This window comes from Enhydra lutris, unplaced genomic scaffold (genome assembly GCF_002288905.1).
Source record: "Enhydra lutris kenyoni isolate GAN:26980312 unplaced genomic scaffold, ASM228890v2 scaffoldscaffold21, whole genome shotgun sequence".
Taxonomy (NCBI): domain Eukaryota; kingdom Metazoa; phylum Chordata; class Mammalia; order Carnivora; family Mustelidae; genus Enhydra; species Enhydra lutris.
Window position 1 is genome coordinate 65,336,760 of NW_019154105.1, and position 15,495 is coordinate 65,352,254.

The 15,495-nt window shown below is 53.9% G+C and overlaps 2 protein-coding genes and 1 pseudogene across 2 annotated transcripts; 2 read left to right on the top strand and 1 right to left on the bottom strand.

Moving 5' to 3' along the window:
• Positions 1-3,439: 3,439 nt before the first annotated feature.
• On the bottom strand, positions 3,440-13,640 carry LOC111149073 (MORF4 family-associated protein 1-like). The gene is made up of 3 exons (XM_022505979.1): positions 13,395-13,640; positions 12,989-13,175; positions 3,440-3,452 (listed from the first exon to the last, which is right to left on the bottom strand). Exons 1-2 carry the CDS (start codon positions 13,602-13,604, stop codon positions 13,002-13,004), a joined length of 384 nt encoding a protein of 127 aa, XP_022361687.1. The 5' UTR covers positions 13,605-13,640; the 3' UTR covers positions 3,440-3,452; positions 12,989-13,001.
• LOC111149074 (S100 calcium binding protein P) lies at positions 4,505-7,182 on the top strand. Its single transcript, XM_022505980.1, has 2 exons — positions 4,505-4,748; positions 6,906-7,182. The coding sequence occupies exons 1-2, from the start codon at positions 4,611-4,613 to the stop codon at positions 7,053-7,055; spliced, it is 288 nt and encodes a 95-aa protein (XP_022361688.1). The 5' UTR covers positions 4,505-4,610; the 3' UTR covers positions 7,056-7,182.
• LOC111148883 overlaps positions 13,623-15,495 on the top strand; it is a 4,713-nt pseudogene continuing 2,840 nt past the window's right edge.

Genomic DNA, 15,495 nt, shown 5'->3' on the forward strand with positions numbered 1-15,495 from the left:
CCTCTAAGGCCCCTGTCTGGCCAGGCACTCCAGAGGTCAGGGTTTGCCTCCCGGGGCTGGGGCCCAGGTGGGGGTGGGGAGTTTGCTCAGAAGAACTCGCGGGACGCCTGGGTGGCTCAGTTGGTTAAGCAGCTGCCTTCGGCTCAGGTCATGATCCCAGTGTCCTGGGATCGAGTCCCACATCGGGCTCCTTGCTCGTCAGGGAGCCTGCTTCTCCCTCTGCCTCTGCCTGCCATTCTGTCTGCCTGTGCTTGCTCTCTCTCCCTCTCTCTCTCTCTGACAAATAAATAAATAAAATCTTTAAAAAAAAAAAAAAGAAGAAGAAGAAGAAGAACTCGCTGCACCAACATGGTTTGGTCTGGGGCCTGTGCCTGGCGGGGGTGTGCTGACCTGGGGCCACACAGGAGGGGCCTTGGTCGTGTTTGCTGAGCACAGACGTCCTTCTCAGAGTGACCCAGACTTCCAGAGTCTAGCAAACTGTTCCCACCAGCAGACCACGCCTTGCCTTCCCCACCCCAAAGCTCCCTGACCCACCGAGACATTTCCTGGCCGCCCATCCCCCTTAGAACTGGGGCAATGTCCTAGGCTTCTAGCGGCTTCCTGGTGATGGTTACCTGGGCCCCTCGGTCTTTCAGTGGTTCCTCTTTGCCCTGCATGGTGTGTAGGAAGGTCGTAATTCCACTTCTTCTTCTGGCCTCCGGTGCTGGACGTGGGAGGGCCCACATGCATGCAGAGGTCTGGCCCAGCCTGCTGGGTGGTGAGCTGTGGGTGGCTGGCCAGGGATGGTGGCTGGCGACCCAGTACCCTTCCCCACTGTCAGCAGATTATGGGGGAGCATGAGAAGGGCATGGGGGTAGGGGTGGGGATTTGTGGTGATGCAGAATGCTTTTCTCTCCCAGCTCAGCCGGCTCAGAGGCTCAGAAGAGACATGCTTGTCCCTTCCCAGGAAGCTGGGGGCTGGCCCCACACAGACAGCAGTCTCCCAGATCCGTAACCCCTGGGTGTCTGCTTCCTTGCTGATATTCCTGTTACCGCCCCCACCACCACCACTGAATCCCCATGCTGTAAAGGAGGCCCAGGCACCAGGGATCTTAGGGCGCCTGGGGCCTGGAGGCTGGGAAGAAAAATCCCCCTGACCTGGTCAGGGTCAGAAGGGGGTTTCTGTATGATGCAACTCACCATCTCCTTTTGGGAAGAAACTACCTTTCCAGATAAATGCAGGGTTAAAAAACAAAATCCAACCCAGTGCATTTGAAGCTCGAACTGGCTTTGTTAAACGATTCAGGAACCAGACAGCACCCAGGTAGCAAGCCAGCTGAGGGGAGCTCCCAGGAGTTGTGCGAAATGAAAGGTTTTCCTACGAAAGAGGGTGCAGGGAGATGTTATTAGCAAAAGAAAAGGCTCTTCTAGATAAGCACACTTGACTTTGGGAGGAGGAGGACAAGGGGTCTCATGCCAGTTAGCCCACAGCCCAGCTCCTTTATTGGGCTGCTCAGAGCATTCCTGACGGGCTAGGACTAGGGTTTCTGGGGGTTGTTGGAACTGTAGCTAGATTAGCTATGAAGGGCCGGGTTGGGGACTCAGCCAGTGACACCAATTTGGGCCTGTGATTTTGATATAGGAAATGTTAGAGTTCGAAGCCGACAGCCAAGAAAAAATTCTTGACACATGTTCAGTGCAAAATGGTTTTATTAAATCAGAAGGACAGGACCGACCCACAGGCAGAACGAACTGCACTGGGGTCATGAGGAGTGGCCCATTATATACTTTCAAGTTGGGAGGGTGTTAGTGAGAGCATACGCGCATACGTCTCTAAGGAATTTTGGAAGCAAGGCTTCCAGGACTTTGAGGGGGCTAGCTGCTGTTGGGAAAAGGTCATTTAGTAGTCTAATAAAACCTGAGTCATGAGACCCTTCAGATGGTTATCGGTGGGTCAGACGCTTGGGGAATGATTGCCAATTGTATCTAGGGGGGGCAGAGATAAAGCAAGTTTCCAAAGGAATTTTTATAGGTTAAGGTAGACTCACAGGATCCTGGGGCTCTGGCTAAAGGATTGCCTTTTGCCCTAGTAAAGCATTAACATCAGGACAGCTGAGTCCCTAGAGGAATGTCACTCTGCCTGTTTCCAGGACTTGAAGTCAGTGGGCTGTGGGTAGTTTTTCTTTTTCTTCTTTTTTTAAGATTTTATTTATTTGACAGAGAGAGAGAGAAATCACAAGTAGGCAGAGAGGCAGGCAGAGAGACAGGGGGTAAGCAGGCTCCCTGCTGGGCAGAAAACCCAACGGGAGACTCAATCCGAGGACCCTGGGATCATGACCTTAGCCAAAGGCAGAGGCTTAACCCACTGAGCCACCAGGCACCCAGTAGTTTTTCTTTTTAACAGCGGTTTCTGTTAAATGTTTAAGAGTTAAGAACTGGTCTGGGAAGTTAGTTGCCTACCCCCATGTTACCTACATCGAGGTATTAGTGACCTTTAATCAGGCGTTCTCTTCTGTGCTCACTCAACCAGGGATCATCTAACCACGTTTTTTTTTTTTTTAAGATTTTATTTATTTGAGAAAGAGAATGAACAAGGGGAGGGAATGGGAGAAGCAGACTACCCGCTCAGCAGGGAGCCCAACAGGACCCGGGATGCTGCCCTGAGCCACCCAGGCACCCCCACTTTTATTTTAATCCCTACAAAGATCTCCACCAGGAGAGGTCTTTGAGTGGCCTTACTTTGACTTCTGCAACAAGTTTGAAATGACAACGTTGGGGGGGAAAAAACCACACACTCATCACTAAATCTTCTGGGGGGCTGGGGGAGCATCTGTGTTTGAGCAAGGAAGGTGACTGTAGGTTTGAGAGTGCCAGCGGGGGTCAGAGCCCTGCAGGTGTTGTGCTGCTCCCTCCCCGCCGCCTGCCCTGCTGCCCCCACAGCTCCCGGGAGGCCCTCCCCTAGAGAGCACAGGCCGGCCACCCCCTGGGCCCCCAGTCGGGGGGGGGGCCTCTTTTCCCTGCCAGGTCTTGCCCCAGGAGTCTGGCTGACTCCCCCCTTCATCAGGCTGCTCAGCAATCCTGCCTCATCCTTGGTCCCATCTATCTTCCGCCTGCCCAGCCCGGCTGTAGCGAAGAGTCAGGAAGTCACCTCCCTACCCTTGATGCCTGCCCAAGTTCCTTATCCCCCACTCTGACGGGTGAGCCCTGGGCTTGCCTGTGGCCAGAATCCCCCAACCCTGTCAGCCTCCTCTTAGTAATACCCTCCCACCCTCTGACCCCCACTGGCTCTGCTCCTGGGCCACCCAGGCCGGCTCTGCTGAGTTGCAAGCTGAGCCAGCGGCCCCCGGCCCCCGTTGAGACAGTCATGAGCCCCATTGTGACAGCCCTGAACACCCTTCCTTTTCACCAAGTGTCACAACGCGGTGTCTTACTTCGGGATGCCCTCTGGGAGGCACCACTGGCTGGCTGGAAACCTAGAGTCTCATCCTAGGAGGGCCTTGTCCAGCGCAGCAGAGTGGACTGACCTTTCCTTGCTCCCAAATGATCCCCTGCAGGAGACGTGGGAAAGGCAGTGTGTCCAAAGCAGAAAGGACTGCCAGGCTGGGGCTGAGCCCGCTGAGTGTAACTGGCTTCCTCTCCCCTCCACCCTGACCTGCAGGCTCTGAGCAGGGCTTCCCTCGGTGCCTGGGCCTGCAGGCATTCCCAGCAACAGCCGCCCCTCCCCCCACTCCCATGCCACCCCTGGGGCTACCTCTGGGGACTGAGGGAGGGGCAGCTCTGTGCCCAGGGCATTCTAGCTCAGTCACAGCCTACTACCCGCCCCTGCGGTTCTTGCAGACTGAGTCCTCAACATCCACAATCAGGAAACAAAGAGGAGTCCACTTTCGGGTCTGGAAATCACTGCACCATGGGGCCACCCTCCAAGGCACAGGGAGAGAGCATGCAGGGGTTTCTGGGGAGCCTAGCAGGGTGGGGCCGGGCAGCCCTTCATCTGGTCCGCTAGCTGGCAGTGTCTGCCTCCCAGACCCGTCACTGCTGTGTGTTTGGGGAGTGGGACAGAGGTGCATGGCTGTCCTCCACGAAGTGTTCTGCAAAGCGCCACGGAAGCAAAACCCTGCTTAGTCCAACATTTCCCTCGTGCAACCTCCCTCCCGCTGGCCCGCCAGATGTGGCCCGCCCACCAGATGTGGCCGGACAGGACCACTCCACCCATTCCTTAGTCACTCAACAAACATTCGCCAGGCACCCTCTTACCCTGCTGACCCCACCCGTCAAGGGTGTGGGCTGGGGAAGGGCTTCAGACAGGAAGTCGTGCCCGCACAATTTCTGGGGAACTGAGCAGCGAAGGGGGGAGGCGGGGTGTGTGCGGGGAGGGGCAGGGCTTGCCATCCGTCCCACCGTCCAGGGTGTGGGCTGGGGGAGGGCTCAGACAGGAAGTCGTGCCCGCACAATTTCTGGGGAACTGAGCAGCGCACGGGGGCGGGGGGGTGCGGGGAGGGGCAGGGCTTGCCATCCGTCCCACCCTCTGAGTCAATACCAGCTGGGCCTTATAAAGCTCCAAGAAGCTGCCCTGGGAAAGTTTCCTCTCTCGTGCCAGCTCCCAGAAGGAAGGTGGGTCCAAGTCCAGCACCATGACCGAACTGGAGACAGCCATGGGCATGATCATTGACGTCTTTGCCCGCTATGCGGGTGTGGAGGGCAGCAAGCAGAGCCTGACCAAGGGGGAGTTGAAGGTGCTCATGGAGAAGGAGCTCCCCGGCTTCCTGCAGGTGAGGGTGCAGAGCCTGGGGCGGGGGCAGGCGGGGAGGGTCAGGGAGGACGGTGGGCTGGCCGGCAGGAGAAAGGAGGGCAGGAGAGGGCCAAGGGGCTGCAGAAGGAGCAGCTGGAAGGCAAGACCACCCTCCCAGGAGCGGATCTGTTGCCCTCGGGGCTGAGGTCTTTAGGAGCAGGGAGCTGGAGTAGCCAGCTCAGTCCCTGACACATGAAGTTAGAGCCACCAGGATTCTTTCTCAGCAGGGGCCCAGTGGCAGAGCTAGGGGTGGGGGGTGGTTTGCAAACCTGAACCTGAGCAGTAGGGATGGTGAGGCTGGGTTTGCTGGTCCCTCACCGCTGCACCCCTCCGAGGCGGCTGGCCATGAACACCCCTGCCCTCCTGTCTGCTTGGCTGTGTCCTCCCAGCATCCCCCGAGTGGTGTTAGCAGGGCTGACAGGGGTACAGATGGGAGGAGGTCCCACCTGGCACTTATCTGCCTGGAGCCCCTGGACCTGGATCTGCCCAAGGGAGACCTCCTCAGGGACCTCAAAACAGGGGGCTCCCCTCTCGGTCCTCCTTTCCCCATTATGCTCCTCTCGGTTCTTGACCCTCTGGCTGCCTCTTCTGGCTCCGTCCTCTTCCCGTTCCCTCCCTCTACCCCTTTCCTTCCTCCACTTTCCCTCCCCTCCCTCCTCCCCTCCCCTTCCTCCCCTCTTCCCCCTCCCTTCCACTCTCCCCCTCCTCCCTCCTTCTTCCTCCTTCCCTCTACTCTCCTCCTCCCTCCCTTCTCCTCTCTTTTCCTTCCCTTCCTCTCTCCCCCTTTTCCCTCCTCTTTTTCTTCCTCTTCTCTCCTCTACCCCGCCCTCCCCTTCTCCCCCTCCTTTCCTCTCTCCCTCCCTTCCTCCAGGTCCTCACCCTTGCCCCACTCCTTCCCTCTTTCCCTCCCCCCCCTCTTCCCTTCCCTTTCCTTACTGTCCTTCTCTTCCCCTCTGCTCTTCAATTACAGCTCCCCTTCTTCTCCACTCCTCCCCTTCCCCTCTTGCCTCCTCCCTGGCCCCACCAAACCCCACCTCCTGCCCTCTAATGGATCTACCCTGAGCTGATTCTTGAAAATGGAAGCCTAAGATTTTTAGCCTTCAAACACACTGAGCGCTTCAGTATGTAAATGTAGTGAGGGTATAGATCTTTAAATGAAGTTCATTTGTTTTTGTCTCTTATAAATGTGTTTGTGGTCGAAAATGTAAAAATACAGAAACGTGGAGGCAAGAAATCCCCTCCCCCAGCACACTCTCCCTCTCCCTTTCTGCCTTTTCCCCAGTCAAAAGCTCAAAGCTAATGTGTATGAAATTCTAAATATGCAATTTAATTTCCTTTTGAACTTAATATCACCGCAAACAGTCTCAAACCCGGATGCTCACTGAACGCCCCTGCACCGGTTAGGAATCGGGCATGGTGCAGATGTTCTGATAACAAGCCAAGTTTGAGTCTAACCCATGGAGATTTTGAACCCAAAAGCTGGGGGTTGCTGGAGGGGCAGAGGCAGGTGGCCCGGGAACACAATTTGAGAACCGGTGGCTAAGCCTGGGATCCTCAGCAAGGTGCTTGTAAAAGCTAGGGCTCACGGTCATAGGCCCCCAGGCCTCCAGCTGATGGGGAAGCCCACCTCCTGGTGCAGTTGGGAGCTGCCGTCCTGGGGGGCTGTTGGAGCCCCAGTGTGGGTGGCTGCGCGTGGCAGGGGGGTCTCCAGTGAGGCTGGGGCATGGCGGCAGCTCCCGCAGCACCCCTGCCCACCCCTCCTCCCCACCTCTCACCCCAGCTTGGATTTCCCCATTCTGAGAATCAGAGGCTTGTGGCCGGGACAGGTGTGCAGGGCATGGCCCAGACGTGATCTCCTAAAGTGACCCCGCCAGGCTGGCAGCACATCCTGGGGGTGGTCCCCCTTCTAAAGCATCTTAAACAGTCCAAAGACACCCCCTTCCAAACTTGCCAGTAAGACAAACGCTGCCTCCGAACTGCACCACACAATTCCGATTGGCCCTAAACCCAACCCTGGCTCCTGGCCTCCCGGAGCCCAGTGACACAACCTGTCGGTGTCCCCCCACCCTTCCCCCGCCCCCCCACCAGGCAGCAGTGCATGGGCCTCTCACCCACTGACCCCGGCCTCTGTCTCTAGACTAAAAGGGACAGGGACGCCGTGGACAAACTGCTCAAAGACCTGGACGCCAACGGGGATGCCGAGGTGAACTTCAGCGAGTTCATCGTGTTTGTGGCCACACTCACGGCTGCCTGCCACAAGTACTTCGAGCAGGCTGGGCGCCTCTGATGTCCTGCAAGCCCAGAACCCCAGCGGCCCTGGAGGGGGAGGGGGCGGGCAGGGAGCAGCCCCTGGCTTCCAGAACCCTGTGCTCCACAGCCTCCAGCTGCCCCTGTGATCAGTAAAATGTTTGTGAAATGTTCCTGGTCTGGTGGACATGGATTACTTCTTGACCCCCTCAGTGCCCCCACCCCAGCACGGTGAGTTCCCTGATTTGTTACTTCCTGCTCCTGCCCAGTAGGGAGCTGGAGAAGGAAAGGACTCGGATCAGTTGATCAGGTGGACCACCTCCTTACTGCCCCGTGCCAGTGGGGCCCTGTCCCTGCTTTTGTGGGTGGCTCAGCACCAAGGGAGCATCATGCTGCCCTGGACCACGGAGGTCCATGGGCCACGCATCCCTCCACCCAGGCCACCAGACAGCCACTCATCAGACCACAGCACCTCCATGTCCGAACAAGTCACATTCTTGAATGCATGGGGTTTTTTGTTTCTTCGAGTTTTGCGGGGGGGGGGGGGGGGGGTTGGCCACAAAGGCTATAAAACACAGTAACACACATAAAGAAATGAATGACACAAGGGGCAGCTGGGTGGCTCAGTCAGTTGAGTCTGACCTCAGCTCAGGTTATGATCTCAGGGAGCTCTACTCTCATCAGGGAGTCTGCCTGTCCCTCTCCCTCTGCCCATCCCCCCACTCATGCTCCTCGCTTTTAAAGATTGTATTGATTTGTCAGAGAGAGAGAGAGCACAAGCAGGGGGAGCGGCAGACAAGGGGAGAAGCAGACTCCGCACTGAGCAGGGAGCCTGATGTGGGACTCAATCCCAGGACCCTGGGATCATCACCATGGCTGGAGGCAGATGCTTAACCCACTGAGCCACCCAGAGGTCCCAGTAAAATGAATTTTCAAAATGGTTCTCAGCAGGGACCTGACATAGCCCCACCCACTGCTGACTGGTAAGGAGCAGGAGAGACATGAAGCCACAGCAGGGGGGTCAGTTAGGAGAGCGCTGCACCAGCGGCCTAGGGCAGTGGGAGGGGGTCTATGAATCCAGGGTACGCTCTTGTCAGAGCCTCAGTGACAGCATGAGGAAGGAGGAAGGGGTTGCTGAGAAAGAGGGATGAATCAAGAAGCACACTAAAGTTTCTGCCTTAGAAACTTCAGTTTGAGTTATGTGCACTGGTAAGCAGACACAACTACATTTTTTTTTAAGATTTATTTATTTTTGAGAGACAGGGAAAGGGAGAGAATCAAAAGCAGACCCTGACATGAGGCTCAATCTCATGACCCGAGTCGAGACCAAGTGTCTGACGCTCACCAACCGAGCCACCCAGGTGCCCCACAATTAAATGTAATGTACGTATCGAATTGATGCTCATTCAGTGAGTATTAAGCACCAGCCACATGGCAGCCAAGCATTCATCTCTGTGCTGGGAATGTAGCAGTAAACAAAATTCCTGCCTTCTGGGGCTGACATTCCAAGCGGAGAGGTCAGACAATACACCAATTAATCATCACATGTCAGGTAGTGAGAAGCAAAATAAAGGAGCAGAGAGTAGCAGGGACAGCAGTGCTGTCTGAAAGATGAGGCATAAGCGGGCCTCTCTGGCATGGAAGCCGCCACTGGGAAAGGCGGTTCAGTGAGCTATGTGGGTATGGGACACTCACCTGTTCTCAGAAGAAACAAAAGTATTGTTCTGTATCGTATTGCAACAAAACACGAGTGAAGAGGCAGGCTCACAAGCCAGCTGACGCAAGTGGCCGCTGGAGAACTTCCCAGGCCTTCTGGAAGAGAACACAGAATCTCAGACTTCACGGCAGAGTCTGGGCACCACTGGCTCATCTGTGACAAATGATTTCGCAGCTGCTGACAACAGGCGATTCAAATTTTCTAGCTGACCTGGAAGTGGATTCAGTTCCACGGATCCAGAATCCGACTAGGGGCAAATGGATGAGTTAAAGCAGGAAATGCGCACAAGGCCTGTAGGCCTCTCCATCACGCTCTGTCACGAGGGAAGACGCTCAGCTTGTCGCCACAGTGCTCTGCCTTAGAGCCAGGGGTCCAAATGATTCAGACTTGAAGGCTCTGACCACAAAGGAGGCCTAGCATCGAGCCCTAGGACAATGAAGAGATGAAATGCACCCTAATGGAGGAGTATAATCTGTGGTCAGTTAATCAAAGGGAAAATCTATGTGCACACACGCGCACACACACACACACACACACACACACACACAAGTATGGCAAGTTTTACACCAACACATTTGTTTTTAAATCAGTGAAGCAACTTACAACTAAGTTTTCTTTTTTTTTTTTTAAAGATTTTATTTATTTATTTGACAGAGATCACAAGTAGGCAGAGCAGCAGGCAGAGAGAGAGAGAGGAGGAAGCAGGCTCCCCACTGAGCAGAGAGCTTGATGTGGGGCTCGATCCCAGGACCCTGGGACCATGACCTGAGCTGAAGCAGGGGCTTAACCCACTGAGCCACCCAAGCGCCCACAACTAAGTTTTCTGATCAAGGTCCATGATATCTCAAAGAGGGGTGATCCTTCAGCCAGCTCCCTGAATTAAGAGAATGTGGAGCAAGTGACCTGTGGTGTACATCAAAAGGAATGAGAAATAACTCTTGCAGGCTGTATGCCCCAAGACTTTGGTGGGGGGGGACCTGTTAGCACAGTTTAACCTAGCCGCCTTGACTGACACAGATAGACTCTGACTCTCGGCCCCAGGAAAGCCTAGTGGATCCTCTCTACTCCCCCGCTCCAGGTCAGGCTCTCAACTCCCATGTGCACCAGTCCCCATATTCTCGCCTTCACCCAAGTCCCATCAACACACAGACTGCAGGCAGTGAGTAAGCCTCCCACGCTACACACGTGACCCCCAACACTCCCCTGCTCCTGGGTCTCAAGGGCTCCCGGCACTATTTCTGTGCCTGCTCCAGACCTCAGAAGGCCAGGAGCGTGGACAAGGATTCCATGGACAGAAACAGTTTCTGTAAAGGACTCTATGATAAAGTACAGTCATCCAAGACATGTATCTCAGCTTGTCTCCATGAACACATGCTTGCTCCAATCAAATCACGTGTAGCAGTTCTGGAAATCGCACCCTGCCTCTCCTATGGCTTTGAGCATCCATCAGCACAGTCCAATGCAGATGAATTAACTCCCTGAGGAAGCCTCTCTCCTCGGCCCACCCCTCTCACCTGGCTCCCCCAGTGTCCTCCAGAGTCTCCCCAGGGCTGCAGCTCCCGTGGTTCCGAGCTCCAGGGGCCCCCACTGGGTTCTGCTCTCAGAGGTTGTACTCCACGCTCAGGGCAAGTCGTTTGCTCTAAAGAGCTTTCCAGTCTCCTCCATGAGTGCTCAGTCCCTCCTCGTGCTCCCACAGGATACTCAAGCACACGGCAGTGCAATTACTCGTCCCAGCTCTTCCCTATCCGGGACTTTCCTTCACATTCCTGGTGCCTCAGATAGGACAGAAAGCATGTTCTATTCCCACTGATTGAGAGACTAAACATACCGCAGCTGCTGAGAAGCAAGGCCAGAGACGAGATGATGGCCCGAAGTTCATCTCTGTTAAAAGCTGAGAGTTCCGTCAACCTGTCCCCACACCACCTGCTGTAAGCAATTCTCCCTCCCAGTTCCAGGCTCATGAGAACCCCAAACTTCAAGTAGCTCGGTCCCGCTTGCTGGTGGCAGCGCTGAAAGAAGAGTGTCCATTTCAAAAGAAATGGATTAACACACACACTGGCTTTGGTCTTCTGAACAACATCTTTATTTGAAAAAAGATTTTCTATAGATCTTTGTTTTTCAAGGCAAATGAACACATCGATCACATGTCTGACTTTGAACTCAAATCATGGTCAGGTCTACCTTGATAGACTAGAAGGGACTTTATGGGCCCCAATAACACCTTTTCCTTCCTCCAGTGTCCCCAGGCTCCTTGGAGACTCTCTTTGATGTGATCCTCTAAAAACCTTGTAACATGTGAGGTCATTCTGACAGAGAAGCATCCTCCGTCATTCTCTACCCAAACTTCTTTGTCATTTGGGGCCAGCAAGGTTGTCTAAATAAACCCACTTGATAGGTGCCACCACAGACACCAGACACTATGTCACAAGACCCAGGTCCCCACGTGTGTCTCATAGGAATCAAAGTTCCAGAATGCACACCCAACCATCTTCCATCTCCAACTGCCTTCTAGTTCTTCCCAGAGCTTCCCAAAGCAGTCTCACCCCTACGCTGGTCACCAGCTTTAACCAAGCAGTGCCTTCCATGCATCTCCACAGAGAGAAGATTCTGGCCCCAAGTCTACGCACCCTCTGAAGGTCCAGAGAACAATCAGGTCACAGAGGTTAACAGCAAAACACAAGGCCACACCCAACATTCCAAATACAGCGAAGGAATAGGAATAAACGTGAGCACTGAAACAACTCTTCACTAAGCCCCGTTCCCCTTACAGTGTCACCAGCTGAAGCCAGACCCAGTTAATTCAGATGAACGGATGAACACCAGAGGTCTTATCTTCCCGGGGCACAGCTGGACTGGCCAGGAAACACGAAGACCCAGGCCCAAGACCCAGGAATACTTGCTGATCATTCAAAGGAACACAAAGGATCCAAGCCCGTTAACTTATGCCCAGACAAGTAGCTCGTTTAGGCGTATACAAGCCACTGATCAACACTATCCTAACCACAGAATCACCAGATGTACCTAATGAAATCTCTAACAAAAGAAAGACATTTTGGGGACGCCTGGGTGGCTCAGTCAGTTAGGCATCTGCCTTTGGCTCAGGTCATGACCCCAGGGTCCTAGGATTGACCCCGCATCGGGCTCCTTGTAGAGTGGGGAGCCTGCTTCTCCCTCTGCCTGTGGCTCCCGGTACTTGTGCACTCTCTCTGACAAATAAAATCTTAAAAAAAAAAAAAAAAGACATTTTTCAAATTCTAAGTCTCTCGAAATTGAACAGACAGACCTCTGTGGGACCAGAATAACTAAGTAAGCCTGTGAACACAACTGCACCTCCAAACCATCAACAGCATCCTCCTGCTGAGACACCCCCTGACCAAATTCTGCGCTTAAAAACCCTCACCTGTAAGTCATCGGGCAGTTTGGGACTTGAAGCCTTAGCTCTAGCCTACCTTTCCTCACTGCAAAATCTCCATGTCAGTCTTTTACTGGCTGGCTGTGCATCCGAGGGAAGAATTCTCTTTTGGCTCGCTCACACAACCACTGACCCTGAGGGAGACTGTCGCATGCAGATAAGAAACATACAAAAACAGAATAAACAAGCTACTTCAGCTTTCTCGTGGTGTCAGCCCAGGTGACCTGCATCCATCAACTCAGAACCTAAAGCAGAACTGGAAGAAATTCACCATCAAAACACTGAGTCTCAGATTTCTGCATCCTGGTTTAAAATTTAAATTAAAAAAAAAAAAACCCATCCACAAGAATGCCACTTCTTTCAGACAGAGTCCTCTGACACTGCCTCCTCCTAGAAGAACCTGGAAATTTCTAGTCCAGGCCTAAAGCTTCACACTTCTCTGTTTCTTTCCCGTGTTCTCACCCACCCCTATTTTGCTCAATGGCCAAGCTTTCTTCCCATCCCCGGCCACCACCCTCCTCAGTGCCCAGGAGGCTCTACCTCCAGCAACTGTCCCTCGGGAGGTGACTTTTCAGTTTCACAAAGACAAACTCCAAGTTATTCTAATTTTTCTCTAATTACCAGCGGAGTCAGGAGAAACCACAAAAATCACTATCTGCTCTAGCACCTGTCCAAGCTAGTAGCAAGGACCCATTCTCCTCTCAACCTCAACTTTGCTTCCCCTGCCCAATTTCGGATGCAGTGAAACTGAAGCTTCACCTTCACTGCTGCAGCAGGACGACCACCCAGGACGCTACTGAATCTGGCTGCGGCATCGCCAAGCCCCGCCGCCGCCCCGCCTCACCGCCCGCGCTCCTTCAGGACGACTCGCTTCTCTCTATCCGCCGCACCAGCTCCACCAGCATCTCTGCCATCTTCGCGATCTCCTTGGCCTTCTCCTCGGCCTTCTCGCACCTCTTGGCCGCCCTGCCGTCCACGCCGTCGCCGGGGTTCTGCAGATGGTTGAGGGCGCTCTCCTCCGAGGCCTCCACCTGAGTTTTTTTTTTTTTTTTAACTTTTTTTTTTAAGATTTTATTTATTTATTTGTCAGAGTGAGCACAGGCAGAGAGAGTGGCAGGCAGAGGCAGACGGAGAAGCAGGCTCCCGCTGAGCGAGGAGCCCGATGTGGGACTCGATCCCAGGACGCTGGGATCATGACCTGAGCCGAAGGCAGCCGCTTAACCAACTGGGCCACCCAGGCGTCCCTCCACCTGCGTTTTGATCTGGATGAGCATATTGTCCATCTCCCACAACTTGCTCCTGTTCCGCAGGTAGGCTCTCCCGTGCTCCCGCGTGAGGACCGCGATGTCCTCGCGCATCTCGTTGATGACGGGCAGCAGGAACTGCTCGAAGTCCTCCTCCGGCTCCAGCACTTCCACCTCCTCGGGCTCCGCCAGCTCGACGATGTCCAAGGGCCGCATCTGTCCTGCCACTTCTTCATGCCCGCGCCCCTGGGGACGGCTAAACCGTTCCTGCGGCCGTCCGCGCGTCAACAGTGCTCCCGAACTATCTACGCCTCCGGCCTCAGAGCCGCTCCGGGAAAGAACCCGGAGCCGATCCCGTACCTACGCCTGGCCAACAAGCGGTACTCGCGGCCGGCGCCGGCGGTGGGTGTGTTTGCGGCACTTTCACGACGTGGCCTGGCCCCCTTACGGCGGTGACTGGGACCGACCCGTGGCGGGCGCGCGCACACTGATGGGCCTCTGTCGCGGGCGCGCGCACGCCCACCGCCCCCAGCTTCCGTCCCCGCCCCGCCCCAGTCAGCCTTTGGGATCCTCCGGGTACCTCGCTTACCTCTTCTGTGCGGGCATCCCAGGCTTTTACTTCCACTTTGTTTTTTTTTTTTTTAAGTGAAAGCAATTTTCCCTCCCTAGTGTTTAAGTCAGGCTGATGTCCAGCCTGATATCCAGCCACGCACTACTCTAAGTGCTTAGTTTAATTCACTTAACCTCACAGCAAAGCTGATAGATGAAAAACTGGCTAAAAACCTCTCTTATGGCGGCGCCTGGGTGGCTCAGGTCATGGTCTAAGGGTCCTGAGATGCAGCCCCGCATTGGGCTCTCTGCTTAGTGGGGAACCTGCTTCCCCTCTCTCTGCCTGCCTCTCTGTCTACTTGTGATTTCTCTCTCTGTCTGTCAAATAAATAAATAAAAATCCTAAAAGCAGCAACAACAAAACACGAGCTTATGGTCAGAATTTGAACCTGAGCCATTTGGGTCTACTCTTTTCTTTTCTTTTCTTTTTTTAAGATTTTATTCATTTATTTGACAGACAGAGATCACAAGTAGGCAGAGAGGCAGGCGGGGGGGGGGGGGCGGGAAGCAGGCTCCCCGCCGAGGAGAGAGCCGGATGCAGGGCTGGATGCGGACCCATCCCAGGACCTGGAGATCCTGACTCCAGCCAAAGGCAGAGGCCCAACCCACTGAGCCATGCAGGCGCCCCTACAGTTGCTCATCCTAATGAGCACATATGCTTCCTCTTCTGGGACAGGGCCCTTAAGTAAAAAACCCAGGATTCTTCTTCTTCTTTTTTTTTTTTTTTTAATTTTTTTTTTATAAACATACAATGTATTATTAGCCCCAGGGGTACAGGTCTGTGAATTGCCAGGTTTACACACTTCACAGCACTCACCATAGCACATACTCTCCCCAATGTCCATAACCCCACCACCCTCTCCCCGCCAACCCTCAGTTTGTTTTGTGAGATTAAGAGTCTCTGATGGTTTGTCTCCCTCCCTTCCTGCCCCCAAACCCCCAACGTTGCATCTCCACTTCCTCATATCAGAGAGATCATATGATAGTTGTCTTTCTCCAATTGACTTATTTGGCTAAGCATAATACCCCCTAGTTCCATCCATGTCATCATAAATGGCAAGAGTTCATTTCTTTTGATGGCTGCATAGTATTCCATTGTATATGTATATACCACATCTTCTTTATCCATTCATCTGTTGATGGACATCTAGGTTCTTTCCATAGTTTGGCTATTGTGGACATTGCTGCTATAAACATTCGGGTGCACGTGCCCCTCTGGATCACTACGTTTGTATATTTAGGGTAAATACCCAGTAGTGCAATTGCTGGGTCATAAGTAGCTCTATTTTCAACTTTTTGAGGAACCTCCATGCTGTTTTCCAGAGTGGTTGCACCAGCATGCATTCCCACCAACAGTGTAGGAGGGTTCCCCTTTCTCCGCATCCTCGCCAGCATCTGTCATTTCCTGACTTATTAATTTTAGCCATTCTGACTGGTGTGAGGTGATATCTCATTGTGGTTTTGATTTGTATTTCCCTGATGCCGAGTGATGTGGAGA

Coding starts and splice junctions, on each gene's coding strand:
- LOC111149074 (XM_022505980.1), top strand. CDS start 4,611: ATGACCGAACTGGAGACAGCCATGGGCATGATCATTGACGTCTTTGCC. Junction 4,749..6,905: donor AGCTCCCCGGCTTCCTGCAG/GTGAGGGTGCAG, acceptor CTCTGTCTCTAG/ACTAAAAGGGACAGGGACGC.
- LOC111149073 (XM_022505979.1), bottom strand. CDS start 13,604: ATGCGGCCCTTGGACATCGTCGAGCTGGCGGAGCCCGAGGAGGTGGAA. Junction 13,176..13,394: donor TCATCCAGATCAAAACGCAG/GTGGAGGGACGC, acceptor AAAAAAACTCAG/GTGGAGGCCTCGGAGGAGAG.